Genomic DNA, 25,113 nt, shown 5'->3' with positions numbered 1-25,113 from the left:
AGCCCCAAACCCAAACCCAAACCCCAACCCGCAGACTGTCCCGGGGTGCGGTGCTGGAGCTGGCCTCGAGGTGAAGCCACCTCTGCGGCAGGTCGGCGGTTCGGTTAGCGGGGTGGATGGTTCAGAGGATTTGTAGGAATTACGTGGCTCTGAGCTGAAGCCGGCTGATTTGTGTGCTGCTTTCAAGGATTTGTCATGTCAAAAATACGATTCCGCTTATTTTTTTCCCAAGCAACCTGGTGTTTCCAGACAAAGGTCTCCTCAGGATAGCTCACCTTGGTCCTAAATTAATATTTTGACCAGCTGTAGACACAAATCTCCAGCCTAGCCGGGGCAGTGCTGCTCGGCAGGCTGTGGGAGGTGCAGGGTCAGAACAGGAGGCTGCTGAGGGGTGAGCGCCGTGCGCTTGCTGCATTTACACCTGGTGCAACTGCTGTCCCCGTGCCTCTCCTCCCCGATCTCCCTTTCCTTCCTCCCCCTGTTGGCGTGGTGATGTGGCAGCGATGGCTGTGAAGCCGTCCCTCGGCCAGGAGTTGATCACTTCTCTCTTCTCTTCCCTTCCAGCCGCCCAGTTGGACAATATCGGCTTCAGCATCATCAAGAAATGCATACACGCTGTTGAAACAAGAGGTAGAGCCGTTCACCAGATGGTCTTGTTTGGGGGAAGGCCTTGCAGCTGCTCCTAGCACAGCGACCGCTTACCTGCTCTTTTCATGACCAGCAATGATTCATTAACCCCCCGGATCCCACACCTGATAACGGCTCAGTAGCCCCCCAGGAACCTTTGCTGAGACAAGCAGCAGGGATGGGGCTGAGTCGGGGAGCTCTGCACTGGTGGAGGTAGAGGAGGGAGCCACAGACGTCCCCGGAGCATGCCCTTGTGCGCTGCCAGCACAAAGCCTGTCCCCTCCTGTGGGGCAGCAGGCGTGCATTTCAGCCCTTCCCCTCCCAGAGGCTGGGTGCACACCTCCTGTCGGCTCAGGAGGGTCCCGAAGTGGCAGCAGTTCTGTCAGCATTCCTTCAGTGGGGTCTGCATGCTTCTGTAACTGTCTGCAGCTTTCCGTAACATTCAGGCCAAGTTTTAGAAGCCGTGTGAGAGCAAATAAATTAAATAACAACCCCAATCCACAAAAGGAAACAAAGGGGGAGATGAGTGCAAACAAAGCGAACGCAGTCATTAAGGAAAATTCGGAGAGCTTCAGCCTGTGAGGTTCAGCAACCCCATCTGAGGTGCTTTGGGGAAAGAGGGCGTCCATCACCGAGTCCTTTGGATGCTGTAGCAAGTAGTTTGGCTCAAGGTCTTTTTCCAGGCCACATGTGAAGAACATGTAAATGTCTTAAACCTCAACCTGAAGAACTTGGCACAGTAATTTTTTCCCAAACTGCCTCTCTGTTACATGTTGAGTGCAGATCCTTCATGGTACAACCGTGCTCCCTCACTGTTATGGGGTGGTGGCAAGGTGGCCTCGGGTCTTTGATTGCTGAGCTAACTGGGGCATTACTTTTAATCAGTACATGAAAGTCCTAACATCAAAACCCATTTTTTCCCTCTTCTGTAATTTTGTATGTAGTTGATGAGAGGGTTTAATTATTGTTGCTATTAGGGAAGCTGAGGAAATGAAAGAAATGTTAGTAGCTCTTTTGACATTCTCCTAATAAACTCTTTATTTCTTCCAGGGATCAATGAGCAAGGGCTCTACCGAATCGTTGGAGTAAACTCTAGAGTTCAAAAGCTGTTGAGCATATTAATGGGTAAGTGTCTCGTGTTTTGTTCAAGGCGAGTAGACTGCTGCTTTGAAGTTTTGCAAACCAAGAACGGAGGCTCTTGGCTGGGTACCTAATCGTGGTGACTGTGCTCTTAGGACCACATGCTGTTAGAGGCCGGGAGGTCCCAGGGCACCACTGGCAGGTTCCAAAGGTAGGACTCACGTAGGACATGGCTCTGAAAGGTCTGGTGCAGTCACTGGTGTCCCGCTCACATGCACTACAAATTTTGGCAGCCTTCCCTAATGCAACTAAAATCTTCAAAGAAATAACTGAAAGCTTTGGTTTTTAATCTCATACCTGCCACATTGTTCCCAGAATATTTTAAAATTGTTTTCTCTTCTGTTTTGCATGCTGCCTGTGGCTCTTCTGACTTTCCCCTTGGACCTTCCCGTGCCTGTTCTAACACGGTCTTGCACAGGCATTTCAAGCATGCGATCCCCTCGTGCCTGAGGCATTGGGTCCTGCGGGTCTGGGTGCTGGGGAGGAGGAAGGTGTCAGGTCACACCGTGCTAGAGCTTCGTGTTGGCATGGCCCCGGCGTGCAGCCGTTCTCAGAAACCTCTCCCTGCCCCTGAGCTGCTCCGATGGCACAAGAGAGGCCGCAGTGCCTTTGAGCTCTGACCCAGCATACCCCCAGGCCTCTGCTGAGCACAAAATGTGTAGGAGCAAACAGGTCTTGTGGCTGTCAGCAAGCTGTCGGTCATCCCTGGTGCAGGGTAGGTCTGGGGCTGCTTTGGCTGACGGCTCCTGGCGTGTCCTTGTCGTGGTGCCTGGTTTCCATCACCCCGGGACCCTGCAGAGCTCTTCGTTGGGTTGTGCTTGTGGGTCTGCAGTGCAGAATTTGTAGCCTGACTCCCAGCCCAGCGTCTGCGTTAACTGTAGCCTACTGGGTACACTTCAAAAGAAATGCGAGTTGTTCCCTCTCCTGGCTCTGTTTTTTCGCCACCTTTCCAGGCCTTGCCCCTGCTCCTTAGGCCCTTGTCTGTGACCCGTGCTGGTGCTGAAGTTATGGCTCTGTGTGACCGAGCAAGTGGTTTCGTCCTCAGCACTAGCAGGGGGCATTTGCATCCCCCAGCTGCAGCCCTGGGGGAATTTGTGCATTTAGGCACGGATGAGGCACATCTGAGCAAACACACACTCGAGCTGGAGCAGCAGCAGCTGCGCTTCTCCAGTCCTGCCTCCTGCTTCATAGGCTTGGCAGAACCGTGTATGAAATAGGTGCAGAAACAAGGAAATAAACGCCTGATAATTTGTTAACAGCCTTAGGAATGCATTTGTTGCTTGCTGGGACAAATGAGTGACATTTGTGGTCTTCTTCCTCTTTTCGTTTGCTTAGTGTCGTTCCTTTGCAAAGTAACTTCTGTTTCCTCGCTTTCACAAAATGCCAGTGCTCCTCTCTCTGTGTTTTTCCCCTCGCAAAAAGTTTTAATCCGTTGTGTTTCACTTTCAGTATCTTTCCTTCTCGTCTTCCAACTCCTGTTTCTTTTCCCATCATTAAAGTGTTCGCTGAGCAAAGCCCCTGGTGGCTGTAGCAGTTGTCAGCACTAACCTATCCAAAATTGATAATCCAGCGAGACCATTAGGAAACAGAAGGGTAAGGCTCTAAATCACAGTCCCTGGCTCCTGCCTGACGCAAGGGGACATGTCTGCATCAGTTACGCTCTGGCATTTGGAAAGTTAGCTGCAGTCACAAGAGCTAGCGACTGCCTCTTTTTCTTCTATTAGTAGAAGTTTGGCATAGGCTCTGGAGCATGTGAATATGTCCTGCTAGCCACGCCAGTACAGCAGATAAGCCATGGCAAACACATTTGGCACTATTGCGTTAGAGCATCACTTAAAGAGCATTGCTGCCCACTGATAAAAATAGGCTGGGGGCCGGGTGCCCGTGATGTGGGCAGGTCTGACCTGCCAGGCCCTCTGCTCGTGGCTCTCACGCCAGTGTGTAACAGCTTCAGGGCCAGCAGAGCACCTCGACCTGTTTTCTTCTTACACGGGCATAATTCACCCCATGGGTCACAGCCTGGCGGCTGTGTGGGTTCTGCTTGGAGGCTGTGGGCTGTGACAGATGGCAAAACTTGCTTGGTTGAAGAGCTCTCCGGAGCTGGGAGGGATTCAGAATTTTGGACCCCGTCCAGCATCCATTATCTGCTCAGCGACTGAAGCCACTCAGCTGTCGACCTCGTGTCTCATAAGGCAGTGATATATAGGCAGCGGTTTCTCTTTGTCCCGGCGTGTCTTCGTTAGCTGGCGGTGCTGGAGGGCTGACGAGAGGCGGGTGCGTGCCTGGTGGGTGTCCGAAGAGCGACCCCTTTTGGGGATGTCCCCTGCTATCGGTCGCTGGGACTCTGCAAACCCAGGTCTCCCTGTCTTTCTCCGAATCACCGGCAATTAAATCACCTTCACACAGTGGCAGCCCTCAGGTGGTCTGTAAAGCAAGTGTCACACTGAGGCGCATCGGCTGTCACCCCCCTTTTGTTCTCTGCTGTCCCTCAAGGAGCTGAAGGCAGCGGCACCGCTCTGCGTAAACGCTCGTGTTTGCCTCAAGCCCATGTGAACTGCGAAGCCAAATTTTGCTTGCAACTTCAGGTTTCCCTTATATTTAGAAATGAATGTGGGCAGCGTTAGCGATTCACATACAGTTTAAATGGCAAAAGGATCAGGTTTCAGCGAGCAGCGGCTGATGTAAGCGACACTGCCCTTGGCACGAGGCGCTTTGCAGGAGGTCAGCACGGCGCTGGGCTGAGCCGTGGGGCGGAGGCGCTGCGGGGTGAGCTGCAGCACGGCTCGGGGGCTTGGGCAGAGCTCTTGGTCCTCGCTGAGACCTGGGGGAATTGGGGAGGTGTGCGTCCCACCGGGAGCTGCGAGACGCAGGGCAGCTGTGGCGGGGTGAGCTGCCTTTCTCCAACCTTCACCGTCACCATCTGCTGTCAAACTGAGGACAAAACCCAGCAAATAAATAAAGTTTGTCAGTTGGAGCTCCCGTGGACGGGTTTATGGCTGAAGTGTGGGCGCACAGGACAGCAGCTCCCAGCACGCAGAGCTGCTGCTGTGGCTCGGTGCTGGGATAAGCGGAGCGTGACGGCGTCTGGCCTGGTCTCCTCGCTGCTCCCAGTGCGCAGCAGCACGGGGTGGTGAGTGAGGCTTCCGACAGGTCGTAGCTGCTGGGAACGAGGGGGTCCTACAGCTGTTTTGGAAACCTCTCCAGCCACCCAAGTGTGGGTGAGAATTACGGCTGGGTGATGAGGTTGTGCTCCAGGCAGTTCCTCTTGCCATGGAGAAATTGGTGAGGAATTGAAACCAGCTGTCCTACGGCAGCAGCTTTCTCCATCCCCAGGAAATAGATGAAGAAATTCCTTAAAAACGGGCTCCAGGCAGGGACAGGGCTCAATGGGGTGCTTATGGAGCTGGGGCCATTGGGGATGGCTGCGGTGGCGGGTGGCCCTTCCAGCCAGACTCTGCTGGAATAAAGGCTTAGGGAAGTTAATTTTTCACTCTCTTTGCTTTATCCTTTTCTGTATCTGCTCAGAGACATCAGATTAGTAATTTACAGCAATAAGCAACTCCAGGGTTAAAACTGAATTTGGCCTGTCGGCTGTTTTATGGGCACTATTGCACATTTATACCAGCTCATGTGGAAATCTTCTTTTGTAGAGCCAGCAGTTAGCTTCTGGTGCTGGCCGCATCCCTCTCTAGCTTGGGAGACAGATGCTGCATGTGTAACCCACGGAGCTGACTGTTGCCGACTCATAAACCTGAGGGTCAGGGAGGGCTGATTATCAGCCCTCAGCCTTTGCACGAGACCAACCACAGAATTTCACCTACTGTTTCGTGAATCATGTTTGGAAACTCCTGGATGAGTTCTTCAAAAGACATCCTGTGTTGAGTTGTTTGCTCAACTTCAGCGAAGACCTTGCTATTAGAAAGTTGTGGTTTTTTGGTTCTATTTTTTATTTTGTTTCCCGATACCGGGCTTATCTTTAATCTGTTAAAATTGCTTCCTTAAAAAGGTAGTGCAATGGGAAGTTGCCTTGGCATTGACGAGGAAGGATAGTATTCATTTGCGTGATTAATGTGAGACACGTGACCTTAGTGTGAATATACATTTCTTAAATGTTTACTTTTCAAGTGCTCCTCTTGATGCTTTTTTTAATTAAAATAAACCCTTTGCCCTGAGGGAAATCCTAACTCTTATTCAGTGCATTCTTTTAATTAGTTTTAAAATTACACTATGTTTACCTATTGCTTTAAAATTCAAAAGCACATTATACGTGTCTGTGAAGAGAAAAATACCCACTGAGCTGAAGCCACGGGACCAGATGGTGCTGGCGGCTGTATCCAGCATCAGCGCTTGGCCTCGGTAGCTGTATCTGTAGTGCCTCCCTGCCTCCTGCTCAGTCTCTGACGGTTGGTTTTGTGGTTTCATATCACGGAAAGGGCCTGCTCTTGTTTCTCCTGAGGTCTGGAGAGGTTTCCCAGTACTTTCGGTGGGAGTGGGCTCCTGCCGTGTGCCTTTCTGGGTCCTGCTCGCCTGGAGCTGCGTGCTTGCAGCCAAGACCTCCAGGGCTGCGAGGTGCAGGGCTGCGTTAGCAAAGAGAATTCATCATGCAGCATCAAAGCAGGGCGGAAACGAGGCGTTTATGCCTATGGATGTGACGTGTTCGTGTCCTGCTCCTGCCTCCTTCAGGTTTTCAGTCTCCATACCCTGAGCCTTCATGTGTGTGTGCGAGGTCCCCACGGCCGGGCCTGTTGGTGCAGACCTCGTGGTGATTTCTGAGCTGATTCTGTCTAGTCATCAGCAAGGACTCCAGACCAGTGTCACCCCTCGCTGTGGTGCTTCCCGCTGGTCGCCGAGCAGCCACCCGAGCGTGGCCGCCGGGGCTCCCGCAGCCCGCGGAGCCTGGGCCCGGCCGTGGGTGGAGGTGCCGGAGAAGGGAGCGGTCGCTGCTCTCCTACAGGCTCGCTCATTGTCAGAGCACTACGGTGTTTTCTCAGAAATCAGTAAAAATAGTGCCTTATTGATCTCGCTCTGGAACTTTGTGCAAACAAGTCTGGCTTCCTGATCTGGTTTGGTGGTTTGCAAAAAACAGGGAGAAGCAGAAAAGCGCAGATTCCTGCGAGCAGACTTTCCACAGCGGTTGGTTCAGGTCGGCGTTTGGAAAGAACACGCTGTTAGGCCAGAGCCTCGTATTTACACCGTGCGGAGCAGCTGCACGTTTTTTTGATTTCTTTAAAGGAATTTTAAAAAGGGGAGATAGGAGGGGAAAAATGCAGAAAGGAAGGAAAGGCCCCGGAGGAGATGGAGAAAAGAATGCTGCAGTATTCGACAATAAAAATAGAGACGCTCCGGAGGCTCCCTCCGAGCAGAGGGAGGCCCAGAACAGCCTCGTGCTGCCAAGAGCAGCCGTCACTCTGGAAGCACGGACACACTCCTCTGCAGAGGCTGGGGCAGCCCATCCTGCAGCCTGCCGGGGGCTGCTGGCACCGCTCCCAGCCCCACTGGGGCACCGGTGGCGTTATGGGTCCACTGTGCCCTGCAGGGCTGGGTAAAGGTGTGAGGGTGTGCACGGCTGGTGAGATGGAGGTGAAAACTCCTGACTGACCCGGTTTTGTGGGCAGGGAGCTTGGCTTCCAGTCAGTCCTCCTTAAAGAAGGAGGAATAAAAAGAGACCACTTCTGGTCCTGGCTCGTGGGGATGCGTGGTTCACCAGCTCCGAGGCTGGGGGTGCAGTGCTCCCAGCAGCACCGTCGGGCAGTAGGTGCTGGTTCGTGGATGCTGGGGGGCTCGGCAGGCTGGGATGCAGCATCTGCTCGGCCTCGGCCGGGGGTGGCCTCAGGGAGCTGCTGGGACCAGCTGAGCATCGCCAACATCAGCATCCCGTAACGTAGCTCCTGCCTCTCTTGGGTATCCTTTGCTGCTGCTTGTCAAAGCCGAAGCTATCACACGGAACTGGTTATGGCCAGGAAACATTTTGTCATCCATTCATGTTTTCATCTAACGCAGCTGTGGAGGGCTGGGAATTCAAACTGCAGAGGCAGGCTGAGCGAGGCAGCAGCTCAGCTCAGCCCTCTCCTCGGCTCAGCGGTGGAAACAAGGACCCGAGAAGTGTCCCTGGCGGGCGGCGATGCTGCGGTGCGTGCCCGTCACCTGTAGCTCAGAGTCCTTCCTCACAAGCACTAGGAGGCTTTTTGCAGGCTGAGCCTGTGGCTGGGTCTCTGCAGTGCTGTGGTGCTTGGTGATGTTGGTGGAGGTGGCTCGAGGGTCGCTCCCTGTCGGTGCCGGGCTCTCCTCGCAGCAGGGAGATGCCGCGGGGCCTGCGGGCAGCTGCGGGGTGGAGGAGGGTGAATCAGGTGCTGGAAAAAAACAAAGATGGCAAGAAACAGCCTGCTGCTGCGGAGAGGATGCAGGAGCAGAATAGGATGACATCAAGAGGCCAGAGGTGAATAAACAAACCGCAGCACAACGCTGCCGCGCCCAGCCCCGGCTGCTGCCGCCCTGCCCCGCGCAGACTGGCCGGGTGTCTCTGTGCTCTCCCTGCTCACACCACTGCAGCAATGTGGCCTGGCTGCTCCCCACGTACCTCGGGGGTGGCATGAGAGCACCCCAGGGGCTGCGGACAAGGCGATGGGAGCATCCCAAGCCCCAGAGCACCCGGGCAGCAGCCGTGCCAAGGCGCTGCGTGCGGCCGCCCCGCTGCCTCCTCCCCGTCCAAATGAAAGGCAGCTGTGAATCCACACTGCAGGCGTGTGGCTCAGCCTTCCACAGCCTCCCTGCCACCTCCAGGAGCTCTCCTCGGGCAGGAGAACAAACCTACCCCCTGCCCCTGCCCACCGGTCCCTGCCCCTGCCATCTGCTCTGTCCCACCGGGGCCCAGGAGCCTCACCGCCACCCTAAAGGCCGTGCCACCACCATTGCTGTGTGCCCGTGTCCGTGCAGGCTGTAGCGATGCCTCGCAGCCCACTCGAGGCTGTGACTTTTCTGCTGAGTCCTGGGGTGATCTGTGGTTGTCTTGGTCCGTGTCGTGTTTGTGCACTGCTGTCACTGCTGTCATTGACCACCCCAGCCCTCCTGCACCCTGTTTGGTGTCACGCTTTCAGTCCAACTGCCAGGCTCGTTGCTCATGGTTAATGTTTTGTTTTTCTTCTCTTTTTTTTTCCTGTTTTTTTGTTGTGTCTCATGCAAGTGAGTGTGTCCCATCTCTGGTGACGAATTCTGCTTCCTTGCAGAAGTGTCTGCTGGGGAACAGCTTGTGGTCACTGGGGTTTGGAATAGCTAAGAAAATGCGACGTGATGATCTTCCCACACAGCTGGCTGTATTCTGCTGGTGCTGGAGTGGTGTGAGCTGGTATTATCATCACTTTGGTTCACTGTTTTTCTTTTTTTTCTTTTTCCTTAGATCCAAAAACAGCCACTGAAACAGAAACCGAGATCTGTGCAGAATGGGAGATAAAGACCATTACTAGTGCACTGAAAACTTACCTGAGGTAAGGCAGAAAAGGCTCGTCTGTCGTGAGGCTTCAGGACAAACGCAGCAATGATCTGGGACGTTACTGCCTACTATTGCTGATACTCAACAAAAACACCTTAATATAAACGAAAGAGAAACTGCTGCTAGAGAATTTATTCTGGCTTTTTCCGTGACCCTCTGGCATGTTTGGGTAGGATGTGGGGAATACGTTGAGCTCTCTGGAAAATGCATATATCATTCAGACGTAATTAAAAAAGCTCATTCTTGCGTGCCCTGCCTTGATTTCAGCTTCTGCCGAAGCTTTTCGCAGTAGGCTTCTGCCTAATGAGTGTGTGGCAGAAAGTGAGCACCGTGCTCCTGTAAGGAGCAGTTGTTACAGAACTGGGTGCTTAGCTTCATTTCTGTAATAATTTCTGTATGAAAGCCGATGCCATTATCACTGTGGGTTATCTTCCAAAAATGTTAGGTTGTTGGCAGCAGTCAGCGTTTCATTATCCACAACATGCTTCTACCTGTCGCGACTGCAGGTTTTTGCTTTCTGTTGTTCTGTGTTGGTTTGGTTTTCTTTTTTGAGATGCAGAGAACAAGAGAGAAGCTAAATCCAATTAGGGTGATGAGTATAATTAGCTTGGTGGATCTCAGCCTAGAAATTCACAAAACACTACATAATTTTGCTTGATTGGCAACCTTTGTTCCAGTGTTTGAACTGTTTGCAAAGCAATGAAGAACGTCGCCAGCACCAAGATGTCCCATTGAAAGGATGTACAAGTGGGAGGGGAGAATTGGAGATATAATGGGAACAGCAACTGTTAAAGTTTTATGACTAGGCTTGTTTCTCTTTTTAATTTATTTTTAAACTTACTTGGAAATCATGGGCTCGCTGTTGTACTAAAACTCTGTGTTACAGTGTTAGCGAAGAACAGCCAAAATTAAAAATGAAGTTGGTATGGTACTGAAAAGGGAGGAAGAATAAACCGAGGGTACTTTAGCAGGTCTTACGCCTTCTGATGAGAGGAATTTATTGGAGTTGCTATTGCTTAGTTCTGCTCTTTAAAAAGAGAGCTGACTTTATGGCAACAGCAAAGCTTTATTTCTGCATTTTTGCGGATTGTGTTCCTCAGCTGTGTTTTGTCTGTGTTACCTTTTTATCTTCCAGAATGCTTCCGGGGCCACTCATGATGTACCAGTTTCAAAGAAGCTTCATCAAAGCAGCAAGTGAGTTTGTTGATGTTTATGGCATCAGTCTGAAGGAGGAACAAAATTTGCAAGCAGCTGAGCATAACCTCTACCCTGCTGCTCCCCCACTGAACCCTTGTTCTTAAATCCTGGAGAGCAGACTAAGGATGGAGACGCAAGGGCCAGGGTGTTGTTTGGGACTTACTGCGTACAAAGGGAACGCACGGTGCGGGGCTAGGGGAGAGCTGGCTGATGGCACTAACTGCTGCAGTTATTTCTTTCTCTGACCATCAGCTGCCAAAATGAGCGAGGCCGTTGTTCAAACAACACCTCCGGTGGTTAGATCAGTTGCAGTTCAGATGTCTGTGCTGCTTTCCTTTGCTCTAGGAGGATGCTTTAATATGGGAGCAGGTAATTGTTGGGTAGCAGCTCTGTGCTGGTACAGCCTGGTGCACACAGGTGAGGACTGGTGGGGTAGGAGGCTCCCATGGATGGTGGTCACATCGGTGGTGGCCTCCTGAAGAGGGGTCAGGGCAGGGGACTCCTCGGTGGATCCTCTTTTTAGGCCATTGGGGCATGTCTGCCAGCACCTGCAGATCCAACCAGCCTGCTGAGACCAGATGCTAAAATCTTTCCGGGCGTTGTGCTGAGCACATTCTTACGGTGCTTGGAAACACATTGGATGAGAATGTGCTGATGCTTCCCATTGTTGGAAACTGGAGGAACACTCTGGTTACAGCCAGCCCATTTCCTGATCACAACTGGCTTTTCATATGGCTGGCATCTGCTCTCAGCTCATTGTTTCAGCCCATTAGTTTCTTCCTTTCTCAAACAACTGATTGGAGTTGGTAAAGAGAAAAAACACTGTGGAGAATACCCGCAGCGTGCTTGGGTGTAGGTTGGAGTTAGGGAGTGGGAGCCTCGGGTCTCTGGGATGTCTGTCAGTGTTGCTCTCTGTGCCCGCATGCCTTTTTCTGTAATAACCCCCCTGATGCAGGGATAAATCATCTTCTATTTCCAATGCAGAACTGGAGAATCAGGAATCCAGGGTGTCAGAGATCCACAGCCTTGTTCATCGGCTCCCGGAGAAAAACAGGCAGATGCTGCACTTGCTCATGAACCACTTGGCAAAGTATGTATATGACTGATATGTTTTTCTCTCCATTTTCCACTTCCTCTGAAAGTTAATAGTGGTAAAAAAAGTTTCCTTGTGTGTGTGTGTGTGTGTGTTTGGTGTTGAGTCATATCTGGTTTACGAGTAAATGGAAACCTGTGTGTGCGTGAGATGGGGATCGGTACCCGGGGCAGCGTGGGAGGCAGGGGCGCTGGGCTGTCCCGCTGACCTACATCACCGCGGGGCTGTGCGGGCGCTGGTGGTGTGTTGGTGGGCTCGGCTGTCGGGGTGAAGCTCCTCGCTGGGGTTCGGATCAAGCCTGGTGTTAAAGGACTGGAAGTTATTTCTTGGCAGCGATAGGATACTGCTCTGGGGCATGTTTTCTGCCTTTGTGCAGCTCAGTTAATCAATACTTCTAGGTCACCTTGAAACTTTTCAAGGGCAAAGGAGTTGAATAAATTTTTTGCTCTCAGTGATAGAGCTGACCTATAATTTCCCATCTTCTTCCTGCTCCTGCTGGTCACCATGGAAACCTTTGATTAGTGCTTAAAAAGTGAAAGCATCATAAGGTGTTTGTGCCAGCCTCAAGGCTGCGGGGTCGCACCTGCCCTCGTCGCTCGCTCTGGTGCAGTGTGAGCAGGAGGGATTAGGCAGGGCTTGGAAACCTTGGTGAATGAGTTAATTGGCATAACCAGTTAGAATAAATCTGGGAGAACCTGAAGTTATCTGTTGAAGAGAAAAAAATAATAAACAATACTTGAAATATGCTTAAAAACGACTCCAGATGCTTTCTTATGACATGTGTTTGTATCTGTTCCATGGACTCCCCGGCTAGGCTGTTAAAAACCAAAGAGCTGGTTTAGATCTCAGTTTCAAAACCTTCTGCATTTACAGGCTGAAGCCAAGGAATAGGGAGTTCCAGGTACTCCCGTCAGCCAAATATGTGCAAGGAATCTCGTAACTGCTTAAGTGCTTTTCATTTAAAGGAAAACCTGGTGGTATTCAAGTGTGAGATGTGGAGGGGGAGGCAGGTAATACAATGGGTTTCAAGCTGTTTTAGTAGGGAAGGAACTAAAACAAAACACAAACAAACAATGAGCGTAGTGGTGCTTGCCATATTGGGAAGAGAAACAGCTCATAGTGGTTGTTTAATGGGAAAAAAATTATCTCGGAGAAAGGCAGGAAGCCGCTGGAACAAGAGCCTGTTCTGTCGCAGTGGGGCTGGAGGGCTGAAAGCTCTTGCTGAGCTCCTTGGGGTGCTCCTGGACGTGTCTGCGGTGGAGATGGGGGGGCTTTGTGTAGGGTCTCAGCTGGGGTGTCCCTACAGGCAGACCCTGCAGCTTGGTGCTGCTCCTGGAGGGACAGGTCGAACAAACGGCCAGCACCCGCAGCTCTCCTGCATCGGTCCTGCACCCGCTGCTCCCGCACCCCACAGCTTCTGCCTGCATGCCCCGGGGCTGCTGCGACCCCAAAGCACCTTGCTGGCTGTGGGAGCAGCGTGGCTCGGGACTCGTTGCTGTTGTACCGGCTGCGGTGCCGGGTTAATGACCTTGCATTCGATCTTAACCGGAGATAAAGCTTCACATCTGCAGAAGCCGTTTGGAGAGCGAGAGCGTGGCAGCAGGACGGGGCCTGGCGTGGGCGACCTGCCTGGGGAGGGGTGCTCCGGAGGGGGGCACAGGCTTCGGGGGGCTGCCCCGTCCCTGCACACAGGGCGCCCAGAGCCGGCGTGGTGAAACCAAAGGGCCCCTTCCTGCCCCCACCGAGCCGGGCTGCAGTTCTCAGAGGGGGTTGCCTCAGCTGTTTCTGTTTTTTTTTTTTTTTTTTTTTTTTAAGCAGTGTATGAATAATCAAGATTTGCATTTTTATCTGATGAGCTAAAAAAGTATTTCTCACAGTATTACTGTGGAGATCTCTGACACTAAAAACAGAACACAATCTGTATTGGTCAAACAGAGAAAGAAAGAGAGCCTATCTGTCCTATGTTGTGTTACATCTCTTTTTTTTTGGTTTGTACATTCGCTGTTGCTGAGTGAAAAGGGAAACCAGGCCGCTTGTTTGGCGTGGGGCTGCCATGAGTAATGGTAATAAAACCATGCTAGCACAGCCGATACATTCAAAATTGGCAATTATTAATACAAATTAAATATCAGCCGGGATAAGCGCTTTGAGGTGGCTGAGTAGTGCACTTTTTCCCTTGCAGCAGAGCACTTGTGCAGCAGTGCTGACAGAAATGCCGCGGGTTTCCCATGGTGGCCGGGCCCTCACCGAGTGGGTGCTCGAGTGGGTGCTGGAATCTGGCAAGAGGTGCTCGAGCACCCCCGCATCCCCCCCTGTGCCGACGGGGAGACACCGTGCTGGTGTTCACAGGGAGAGGAGAGCTGGAGGTGGGGGACAGGTCCCGGGGACAGGCATGGGAGGGTGTGCAAAGAGAAAATGAGGCTGGTCGCATTGAGGCTGACCTCTTGCTGCAGCTTTGAGCCTGTTTGCACTGCCTCTTGAGGTGTCCAGGCGGTTATCTCCTGTAAAACCGGAGCGTGAGCAATCTGTCAGTGCTCCTCCACCAGTAACTTCATGCTGCGAATTTCCTCCTCTCCTCTCCAGCCACCAGTTCCAGGGAAACTTGCTATTATTATGGTAATCTTTGACCCAGGAGTAGGTGAAACCTTTAATTTTCCTTCCCGGGCCACGTTCACCCTGTCGGGATTTCTGTGATAAACCCAGCTGTGATTTAGTGTTCCCGAAGGATAGGAGACCTCCTTGTTCTGATGTTTTCTCAAAAGGATCTGTGCCGAAAAGCCTGTCCATGTGCAGTAGGAGCAGTCCCAATGAGCACCTGCAGCCACTCAGCCTTTCCAGGGGATTTCTAAGGATGCATCTGATGAACCTGATATAGTTCTGGATGGCCTCAAAAATAGTGTGGTTTCTCTTGTCTCAGGCCAGAATCAAACGTCTTTTAAAGAATTAAAAGGCAAAGCCAGTACCTGTCTTTTCCTTATTCTTGCTGTTTTGGTTGCAAGCCACTACTGCTTAGTCACTGCCACTTCTTGGAGCTTTTGGTGTTTGCAGGAGATGGCTGGGAAGAGTACTCTTGATGCCCCTAGTTTACAAACAAGAAAAAAGACGTTTTAAAAAGCTGCATGAACACTTTATGCCAAGAAACACGTGAGTTCACTGAGCGAGCACACATGTTAGGGGAAGTGCGTGGTGCAGCAAAGCTTCCCCTCTGTGTTTCAATGCCGTGTTTGAGCTGCTTTCACACACCTCCACCACCCGTGCGAGGCAGCGAGCAGGAGCCCCCCTGGTGCCGGTGCTGGTGCCAGTGTGGGAGCTGCACTGCAGCAGCCCCAGGGGGAGCAGGTCCAGGCCCGGCTTCCCCGGCTGCTCTCTTTGTTTTGCAGCCTGACGTGCGGTGCTAGGTTTGATCTGTGCTGATACTGAGGTGGAAGAGCCACGTACTGCTATTGAGCAGAGGAAAATCCCCATTAATATTCAAATTAAAACGCTAGAAATCTGTGTTTATTTCTCTCCCGGGTGCAGCAGCAGCCAGAGCAGGACCAGAGCCTCTCGGCATGCAGGAGCCCGAGTTCAGCGCGTACCCTCCACAGCCCCGGCCCTTGGGCTCCATGTGGCGTGGGACTGCTCTCTCCATGCCTCCAAGGGGGAGTTTTGTCACCTTTTCTGGGTGAGGAGGGAGGGAGGCGAGGCGCCGGGCGGCCGTGGAGCTGCAGCAGGCCGTCCCCAGCCGTCACCTAGCAACTCCACGCGGCTCGGAGCTGTTGTGCTGCAGCTATCTCCTCTTGGTCCGGCACCTATCTCCAGGAACGTCTGTGCTTCGCTTCAGAATGCGCATTTATCGATGGCTTGTGCCAGCTCTGATGAAACCGATTTTTCCCCTTGCCAAATAATTAAAGCGAGTTCAAGCGTCGCACAGCCTGGGGGCGGCCGCGCCGAGGGCTGAGGCGGGTGGCGGGAAGGTGCCCGTCCTGTCAGCGACCCGTGGCGGCGGCCCCGCCATCTTGTCCTCCTCTCACGTGCCTTCTCCGGGAGGAGTGGATGCTCTGTGGGTGCAGAGCACGAGGGTTTTACACCGATTATTTTTCAAGAATTTGGGTATATATATATATTTTTGCATGGACATAACTCAACACCTGAGGCGTGTGCTCTGACTGCAATGATCAGAGCCATGTCCGTCAGTGCTGGTGCCCCCTCAGTGCTGGGCTCGCTGCGTGCATCGCTGCTCCGCCTGGTACCCCGGCCCTGGGGCTGAGCTGCCTCTGCCCCGGGCACCCGTGCCTCTCCTGGCAAAAGGTCAAAGCAATTAAGGAGGCTGCAGAAGAAATGTGTGTACGTGTATTTAGTGAAAATTAATTATCTTTCATCATTCACAGCTGTGGCCTGGCCAGCAGTGACTAGTTCCCCTTGTTTCTGCTGTGGTGTTGTTTTCTACTTTACGTGTTTTAACCAACATGATAGTGATTGCTATCTCTAGCACAAATCATTTCCCACTTATCAGCGTGGATGCTTTCCACCGGCCTTGCGGGGCGGCTGCTGTCGGTCGCAGCCCCAGCGACCCAGCGAGTGATGCCCCCACCAGCAGGACACACAGGGCTGGACGTGGAGAGGAGCGTGGGACAGGGGGCTCACGACATCGCTGGCAAAGGAGAGGGAGAAAAAATCCTCCAGGGTCTCCCCTGGAGGCAGAGCCTGGTGTCTGGTTTGGTTCGCCAGAGCAGCCCAATCCTTGGCTGCTGCCCATGCGAATCCCCTGGGGCTGGCTCGCTGGCAGCGGGCACGGTGCTCCCCACGGCGCTTTGGGTGCCCGGCGGCCTCGGGAACCTCTGGGTCGCCCGGCGCTGCACCGGGGCAGCTGCTTCCTGCAGAAATGTGCTTTTCCTCTGGTTGTTTTCCCCGTTTTCCCCCCGAAGGTGCAGCAGGCGATGAGGCTGACGCCTCTTGGCACAGCAGGTCTGATTTCATCCCCGTGGCAGCTGTTTATGCTGCTGTCTGGTAACTATTCATTTGCTTGATTTATGTATTACTTCCAGTAAGTCATTCTTGTCCAGGACATTCTGGAAATTTCCACTAGCCTCTGAGGCCTTTAAGATACGCTTCTCTCATATGTTCTTCGCCTGATTTGGCTGCCAAAAGAAAATAGCGAGCAAACTCCCTTGACCTTGCATGGAAAGTCTAAGCAGCGTTCCTCCCTCGCTGCTGCTCCCCCTTCCTCACTTCGGAAGTGCTGTCGATGCCTCGCGCTCACTCCCGAGCCCGCTGTGGTGCTGCCAGGACCCCCCAGGCCCTGCACTATATGGGGGCTTTGCCGACAGCCGGGGCAGTGCCTGGGCTCCTCCAGCCCCGAGCCCCTCATGACCCCACCAGCGCTCGGCTAGGAACTCAGCAGGACTTGGAGCACTTGAGTGGCCCACGGGATTTGGGCACTTGCGTAGGTTGCGGAAGGCAGGACTTCTTGTGAAGGAAGCTGTGAAGGTCACCTGCAAGGTGGCTCCCCATGTGCATGTTCTCCCTTGCAGAAATTGGGAGCATCCTGCCTGAGACCCGTCTGTCCTGGTTTTGCCTTTTTCCCCTTTCCTGTTCCTGTTCCTGTTCTGTCCCTTTGCTTTGTGCCTTGGTTTGAAGCGTCGGGTCCCGGTGCCTGGGGCGCTGGCACAGGGGTGCTGCTCACCAGTGCCGAGCTGGAGCTGGAGCCATTCCTGCTGGTGCTGCTGGGCCTCCTGCCCCGGGACCATTTCACATCAGGCACTTCTGCACGAGTGTTTCGTCACGGGTCACAAACAGGCACAAGTTCTGTCACACCACTGCAATAAGGATGGGCCCAGTGCACTTTCTTTGCCACCAGCCTGTTTCTGTTTAACTTCTGTGTTTGCTCTTGTGCCGGGATGAGCTCCAGAGCGCCGTGCAGTGCCCCGGGCTGGGCCAAGCGCTGCCCTTTGGGGATAACCCGGGTCCCAACCGAAGCAGCTCGCTGCCTCGCCTGTGGCCAGTGCTGGCGATTCAAGGGAGAGGCTGAGATGAGGTGCCGAAGAGAGCGAGCCCTGGAGCTTCATACCAGCCACAGTGGCACCAGGACCGTCGTCTGCTGCTTGCATTGGGCAAGGGGTGCGTACTGGTGGAGGGGCGTGCATTGCCTCTGCGTACCCTGGTGGGCATGGCGAAAGGTGTGAACCAGCACACAGAAAGGAAGAAGGAAAATTTAGACTGATCACGATAAAAAAAAAAAAAAAAAAAAAAAAAAAAAAAAAGCAAAGCAGCAACATACTTGGCAAGAGCGCCAGGAGCTCATGAATGTGGTACGGGAGCCAAGGCAGCGGGCGCAAGCTGAAACGTGGGAAATTCCATCTGAACGTACGAAAAAAGCCTTTCCGTCCGGAGGGAGGCCAGGCGCTGCGAGAGCCTCCAGAGAGGCAGTGGGGTCTCCATCAGGGGAGATGCTCAAACCCAGCTGGGCACGGTCCCGCACAGCCTGCTCAGGGCATTGTGCTGGGGCTGGGGGCTGGGGCAGACGACCCCTGGGGTCTGCGCCAACCTCGGCTGCCCGCTGATCCTGGCCTGTGCTCCTGGCCCACACAGGCACGGTTTGTATTTCTCTTTCCTGGTTTTGGAACTACAGCTCTGAGCAACTCTTTTAAATTGTCCTCTTCCTAATTGGAGCCAAGCCCATGAAGATCGATAAAAATCCTTTTTGTTGTAGTGCTTTGACATTATTAGCAAGTATAGCCAGTCGTCTGTTGTTGGGTTTGTTTTATTTTCCTTAGAGGGGAGCAAACCCAACCCAAACCAGCAGGACTTCAGCTGGCTCCCTGCAAAAGGCAGGGGAGAGGGGGACTGGGAAGGCGAGGCCATGGGCAGCGGGGCAGCGGTGGGTGCAGGGAGCCCGCGGGACCCGCTCCTCGCTCGCACATCCCGGGAGCAGTGGGAAATCCTCCGGGTCGTCCTCTTCCATCAGATGTGGGTTTGTGTAACTCTGGGGTATTTTTAGTGTTGGACGCAGGCAGCGGTGGAGAGATTGCTCTGCAGATTAGTTTGAAATCTTAGCGCAACCATGTTGCATGGCTAATTTAATTACAGCTTTTAACTGGAACCACCTGTAGCTCGATGGGAAGACAAAGGCCGCAGAGGGCCGTATTCCCCTCACAGTGCCTCCGGCGGGGGCTCTGCTGGCTCTCGGGCTCCTCCAGGCTCACACGCATTTTAAGCATTAATGAAATCTGCATGTTTTTGTCGTAATGTTTCAGCCTCCCTTGTTTTCTTAGTTTTTGTATTAGGTTCCTGAAGAAATGATACCTTTAACACAGTTTGTTAGGGGTTTTGTTTCCTGAGCAAGATGGATTTTGGGGGAAGCTCCAGAAGTGCTCCTGCTAGGTACGAGCCCTGGTGTAACGCGGGGCAGTGAAGGCAGCGGACGTGCCGTGGAAATGCGGCAAACTCGAGCTGCAGATCTAGACTGGAATGTAGCTTCGGAGCCAAAGGCTGAAATCTTTGTGCATTTGCTGTTCAACTCCCACTAAGGTCAACTCTGCTCAAGTAAACCAAACCTGGGCATCGCCGAAACGGCCACCAGATTGCGGCGGGGAGTGGGAGGAGGGAGAGCAGCAATCCTGCTACCACAGCTCCTCCGCACGGCGCGGTCAGACCCATGGGGCTGTGCGTGTGCAGCAATGCTTGATGGAAGTGGAGGCATCGCTCTCAAAACCAAACAAACGCAGTCCGTGTAGCACAACGGGGCCTTTCAGACACGGGGGAGTCTCCCTCTGTGCTTTTCCTGCCTCCCGCAGAAACCCTTTGTATGTTGAGGCCATGTAAAGGAAGAGGAAGCACTTAAACGAGGTCAGTGGATGTTCAAACCTCTCCAGCACTTGCAGGCATTCTCTTATATGGTCTTGCATCTGTCTGCAAATGGCACGGGTCCATTTTTTTCTGTTGCTGCACAGCAACCCGCCGGATAATTGGTAATGTGGCCGGAGATGGGCACCTTCCTCACGCTGCGGCTGGCTAGCGGGTGCGACGCTGGGCTGCCCTCGTGCCTTGCAGCCGGCGCAGTGATGGGGCCCCAAATCCCGGCTCTCTGCTATTTGCTCTGCCTTGAGGTGAGGAGGATCCTTTCCTACCACCCGAGCCTTCCTGCTCGGTGGCACTGTAGGGTGAGAGGCAGGATGCTCCTGGAGACAAGACTGGGAAGTGGTTGCAGCACCGGCCGTGCAGGCGCCCTGGGCACGAGCCGCCCTCACCAGCTGTGTCAGCCCCGTACTGGTCTGGTTTTGTTTTTAATAGGAGGTTCTGCAGAATTAAAAAAGAAAAAAAAAAAACAAACACGTAGGTGTTCTCTGTGCTTCTTGTGCTTGGCTTCCTGTAATGTGTAAATTAGCAGAAGGTTTTTTTCTGCTTCTGCAAATGAACTCTTCACCTCCTAAGACCAGATTGTGATGAGATCAGCTGCTCGCCTTCTAGTTGCTTTTGCTCGACGTTGCTTCTGAAGGATCCCCGGTTCATAGCGCAGAGGAACACATCGGAGGCTGCAGCATCTCTCTTATCAGGTCCTTTGCAAGTCTTGTATCTCCATCGCACACAGACTCACCCCTCCGGACGCGATAAGGGTGCCCTAAATGAGAGTGGGGCCGGCCAGGGTGCTCCGCAGCAGTCCCGTGGGTGCTGCAGGCTCGGCCGCACATCCCTGCGCCCACACCGCCCCGCGGGCACCCTGCTGGTGAGGTCAGGCTAGAGCTCCGTGCTGCGGGGCACATGTCATTGCTAGCACATAATTTTCTGGGTTCTTTTTTATTGTTTATCGCAGTGAAACTGAAACTGTGCACGGGAACGGGCTGAATCTAGAGTGAGCAGAAGGTTTCCAGTCCGTAGCTGTCTCTGCCTCCCACAGACTCAGGGGCACTGGGGCGTTGTGGTGGGTTTCTCTGGGTGGCCCTTTCTGGGGAACAGACACAGGACCGAGTGACGAGCTGCGAGGCGGCAAATCAACCACAACTGCAACCACAAATTTCGTGTAGAATAACAGGGGCAATGGGGGAGCACACACGGGCAAAGCAGCTGGTTTGCACTGGAGATTCTCTGGCACTCTGGGTGATGCCCGGCTCACCAGGAGTGAGCTGAGGGAGCTGCTTGTGCTGTCCCCAGGCTGTTTGTGCACACCCGTGCCCGCAGCACAGAGCCTGCTGGCAGCGCGTTTCCTCACCCCGCTCCCTTGGTCTGCCTCACCCCGCTGCGGGGGGTGTAAGGTGCGCCACTGCATCGCCTGCACGGGCACCCCGCATTGGGGCAGGGGATTTGCAGGCTGGTTTATTAAACTCTATAGCTATTGTGCCCTTCGAATGCAATCCCGTGGAAGGGTGTCGCAGTTTGATGGTCAGCTGCTGCCCTGACAAGGGGAAGGGCTGTGGGGGGCGCGTGGGTATGCCCACATGTGTGCGTGGCAGGGTGCACAAAATCCTGATGGCTTTTTCAGCACTTTATGTGCTGGTTTTAACCATGATTTTAATTTATTTTACAAAGCTGTAGATTTCTGTATTCCACTTCCATATGGACTGTTTAAATGTTTTTGGGGAACGGTGCTAATCGTGTGTTTGTGAAGAGAAAGTGCTCCAAAGTACTCCTCAGGTGGAAGAAAGAAGGTATAACCACACTCTGTTCCTCTTCGCTGTGGCTGAGGCACTTGCACTTTTTTTTTTTTAACATTTTCTTTCTCTTTCGGTGCTTTATTGCACCGCCTGTGATGACTCCATGCTCGTTGTGGGTCCCTTCCAACTCAGGATATTCTGTGCTTCAACGATTCCTGTTCTCAGCCAAAAACTTGCCCCTGTGCCCGCAGAGGTGGCAGCGCTGGGGGCACGGGAGCACAGCACAGTTCTCGTGGGGCCGTAGAGCTGGCCAAAACCCTGCCGTGGTGCTTGTCCCTAATGGGTAAAATAGCTGCTATTATCCTAACGAGGTCACTGAGCAGAACTGACTGCAGTTCTAAATGGGGGCTGTGCGTGCACACAAAATTATGGGAAGAAGCGAGAGGCTTTGGGGTCAGGGTGGGGGTGTGGGAACTGCGCTCACCTGGTGCCATCTCTTCCCCAAACGTGATGTTTGTGGGGGGAGCACAGGGGCTGTGTGCCTTTGGGGGGGAGTTTTTACTGCAGGGATCGAGGCTGCTTGGTTTGGGAAGCCTGAATCGGAGGAGCGTTGCAGCACCACCAGAGTTTTACTTGCAAGTCGCAGCATGTATGGTATTCACACTGATTAGGCTCACCGATACTGAATTTAACATTTGGCCTGTGCATCTGTTCAGTGTGATAGGAGCGTTTTTTTTGTTTTCCCTGGGAGTGAACCCAGGCATCCAGCTGTGGCCAGATTCACCCGGGAGAGAAAGGGAGTCTTGTTGGAGCAAGTCAGATCCCACAGAGCCCGTGCAGGCACACGTCCCGTCCTAGCTGAGCGGGGAAACCTGAGAGCCGTGAGGATGCTTGCTGAAAACCCTTCTTAATTCTCAGCATTGTACTGGAGTGCTTTGTCAACTGCTTTCAGAAAGTTCCTCCTCGTCTTTGCTGGGAGGTTTTGTATTTCCCTGGTGATCTGTCCTCCTTTTGGATCTGCTGGCCTCCATTTGCATTCCTCAGGACTTGGCTGTCCGCACTTCACTCGCGCGGCAGCGCTGTGCAAGTTGTGATGCCGTGCGGCTCGTCAGCCTGCAGGGAGCTGGGGCTGCACTGCGGGGCCGTGCCCCTGCCCCAGGCCCTGCTGCTGCCTGCTGGGGACGTGCAGGCACCGCGTGGCAGCAGAGCGGGCACCCAGCACGCCCGTCCAGCGCCTCAAAAATCCACCGGCCCTCGTAGGGCTTCCCTCATCCAAGAGCGGCCCAGAAGAGCCCAGGCACATCCAGGCCTTAATGAACATGACAGGATAAATCGCAGTTATGCAGTTTGCAAACATATCCTTTCTGTGTATGTGCGCTCTGGCTGGGAAGCTGAAGCGTAGCCGGTGGCGCTCGGTGGTTCTCCACGTGTGCCTCCGCGGTGCTTGGCTCTTCCAGTTCTCTTACGGTGAGCTATGGGTGGCGTTGGTGTTTGCGCTGGTACTTGTTGAAGAGCTTCTTTTTCTCATCTCCTCTGTTTCTGATATTGCAGGAGGGGAGCATTGATTTTTAAAACACCTTTCAGTAACTTGAAAACCCTTCCAGGGTTATTGCAGTTATCGCAGTATCCAAACTCAAGCTGTTTCTTTCCCAAGTTTGCTTTTGACAAAACTCCCCATTAGGGCTTCCCTGGTTTTGGATGCCCTCAGCACAGAGTGGTGGTGCCCTCGATATCCCTTGCCCTGGCACCGTGAGGTGGCTGCACACAGCAGCTCTCAGCTGTTGTGCCGTAGCACGGCACCCGTGCGGGTTCCTGCGCTGCTGCTCCCCGGATCCGGGCGCTGGCGTGGCAGCCGGCCCGGCCCCTCGCCCCTACACCTACACGCTCATCAGCAGCAGCCCAATTAAGCTCGGTAATGCGCAGGGAGGACTCAAATGCACCCAGGAACGTTTCCCAGAACTCATTAGATCTTATCTGATAAATGCTGCTGACTGCAGCCTGTAGCAGCCCTGCCGTCTGTCCGGGAGTGTGCGCGACCCCGACCAGGCTGATGGAAACGGGGCTGCCGCGGTGGGTGGGACGCTGCCTGCGAGGCTGCATGGAAATGGAGCTGCCTGCGGACCCCCTGCTGCCTCCTCACCGCTCCCGAGCCCCTCAGCCCCACACCTGCCCAGGCAGCGTTTTCCTTGCGAGGTCGCCCCAGTGGGAACAGCTTCTGCCGTGGCTGCGCCTCGCCTGCACGGTTTAGTGCAGCTCGTGCAGTTACTGAGTTACTCACCCCCAAATTGCTGCTAAATCCAGAGGTGCTGCTGTCACCCGGTGTGCTATCTATATCCTCTGGGCTTTTTGTCTTTAATTCATCTCCAGCGTCAAACGCGCCCATTTAATTTGTAACAAACTGCCTATAGCAGCCGAAATAATTTTCGGATGGCTAATCCTCTGCATGATTGGGTTTTCGTGTTAGCTTCACTGGTGGTGGCAGAGACAAAATATATTTAGTCCTGCAGCAATACGAACCCGCTGCTTTATTTTCCATCCTATAAGGTCTCGCTAGGCCAGCCGTAACAAGCACTTTGTTTTCAAAGGTTTGTCCCAGGCATGGAAATAGAAACACTTAGGACTTAGCCTTTGTTCCCTTTCAGATGTTTGTTTTCTCAGAGATTTTTCTCTGAATCGGGGAAGATATTTGAACTAATAATAACACTCTTTGGCTGAGGCGTGTATACATTTTATATAAAATGCGTGCCCAAAATAATTCCAGCCACGGAGGGCAGCAGCTCTGTGCCGAACGGTGCCAGGTCCGGGGGCATGGCGTCCCTCCAGGACAGTGCTGCTGGTGCCCACGAGGCTGAGCACTGATGGAGGTAATTTTGTGTCCTGGCCGAAATGTGTCCAGCAGCGTTGGGCAGCACCGCTGATGCCAGTTGATGGCTCAGGAGGTGAAGTGGGAGCGTTGTTTGTCACCTCGCTCTGTGCGTGGCATTGGCTGCAGTGCGTGGGGCTGCCCCCGCAGTACGGGCTCCTTTGGGTTGCTGGGGTGGCAAATGAATCCTTGAACTGGATTTCCCTGAGAGCAAATGGGAGGTGTTGGCCAGGCTGGAGGAACTGAAATCGTTGACGTCTGTGAAAGCAAAGAGGGCGAGGACGGCGTCCCCTACCGCTCGCTGTGCCGCGCTGCGCTCGTCCCCTGCTACCTGCTGCTGGCTTCCAGCCGGTGCAGCACAGAAATATTTACTGTTCCTGTAAGCTTTCTCTGCACTGAAGCCTGACTACCAATTACTCTGTATTAAATTATGTTTGGTCATGCTGGTGATTATACAGTATCCAAGCAACCCAGGCATAATCTAATTTAGCACACAACATGGATTTACTCTGCTCCCCTCTCCGCTGTTTTTCTGCAAGTGAATGCGAAGTGACCGGCCTGGGGGCTGCAGCAGCGGTGTGAGCCCACAGCTCCCGGTCCAGCTGCGGGTGCTGGGTGCTTGCAGTGGCATCGTGTGCTGAGAGGAGGGGAAGCAGCCCCAAACCCAATGCCCAGCAGCCAGTCGATATCGCGGCGCGCTGCAAGCACCGAGCGCTGCTCGAGAGGTTGTTCTGGGTTCCCACCTCCCATCTGCGCTGGAGGGGACTTCTGCAAAGCGTGGAGGGCGAGAGAACTGAAAGCGCACCCATCTAAATTGCTGTTAGTGCAATTGATTTCAGAGTGCACTGAGGGCCAGGAAGAAGCAGCAGGTTAAAAGGAAAATACAGGAAATACTTGGAAACCTTCTGAAGGGCAGCTCCGGAATGGAACTAACGATGCCTGCAGAAAAGCATCTGTGAAAAGCACCAGCATTAGGGACACTTTGGGCTGAGAACACCCCGTCTTTAGAAACTGGGGCATTATTTGCTAGTACAAAGGATGATGGAGAGGTATAATTTATAGTAAATCATCATGTGGATAATGGATGTGGAATTTGAAGGATGTGAAAGGTGAATCATGTTTTGTAGCATAGCTTTAG

At 53.3% G+C, this 25,113-nt stretch overlaps 1 protein-coding gene across 5 annotated transcripts in view; it reads left to right on the top strand.

Moving 5' to 3' along the window:
• ARHGAP26 (Rho GTPase activating protein 26) overlaps positions 1-25,113 on the top strand; it is a 120,603-nt gene that overhangs the window by 52,727 nt on the left and 42,763 nt on the right. For all 5 annotated transcript variants that reach the window (XR_011803358.1, XM_072023306.1, XM_027468470.3 and 2 more), the window contains exons 13-17: positions 565-630; positions 1,678-1,752; positions 9,161-9,248; positions 10,389-10,447; positions 11,435-11,540. Coding sequence is in view for 4 of the 5 variants with exons in the window: in XM_072023306.1 (XP_071879407.1) it covers positions 565-630; positions 1,678-1,752; positions 9,161-9,248; positions 10,389-10,447; positions 11,435-11,540 (394 nt within the window). In the remaining variant the exon portion in view is untranslated. The remainder of the gene's footprint in view (positions 1-564; positions 631-1,677; positions 1,753-9,160; positions 9,249-10,388; positions 10,448-11,434; positions 11,541-25,113) is intronic.

The sequence above is a fragment of the Anas platyrhynchos genome, chromosome 14 (assembly GCF_047663525.1).
Source record: "Anas platyrhynchos isolate ZD024472 breed Pekin duck chromosome 14, IASCAAS_PekinDuck_T2T, whole genome shotgun sequence".
Classification (NCBI taxonomy): domain Eukaryota; kingdom Metazoa; phylum Chordata; class Aves; order Anseriformes; family Anatidae; genus Anas; species Anas platyrhynchos.
This window is presented reverse-complemented; position numbering and strand designations above follow the sequence as displayed.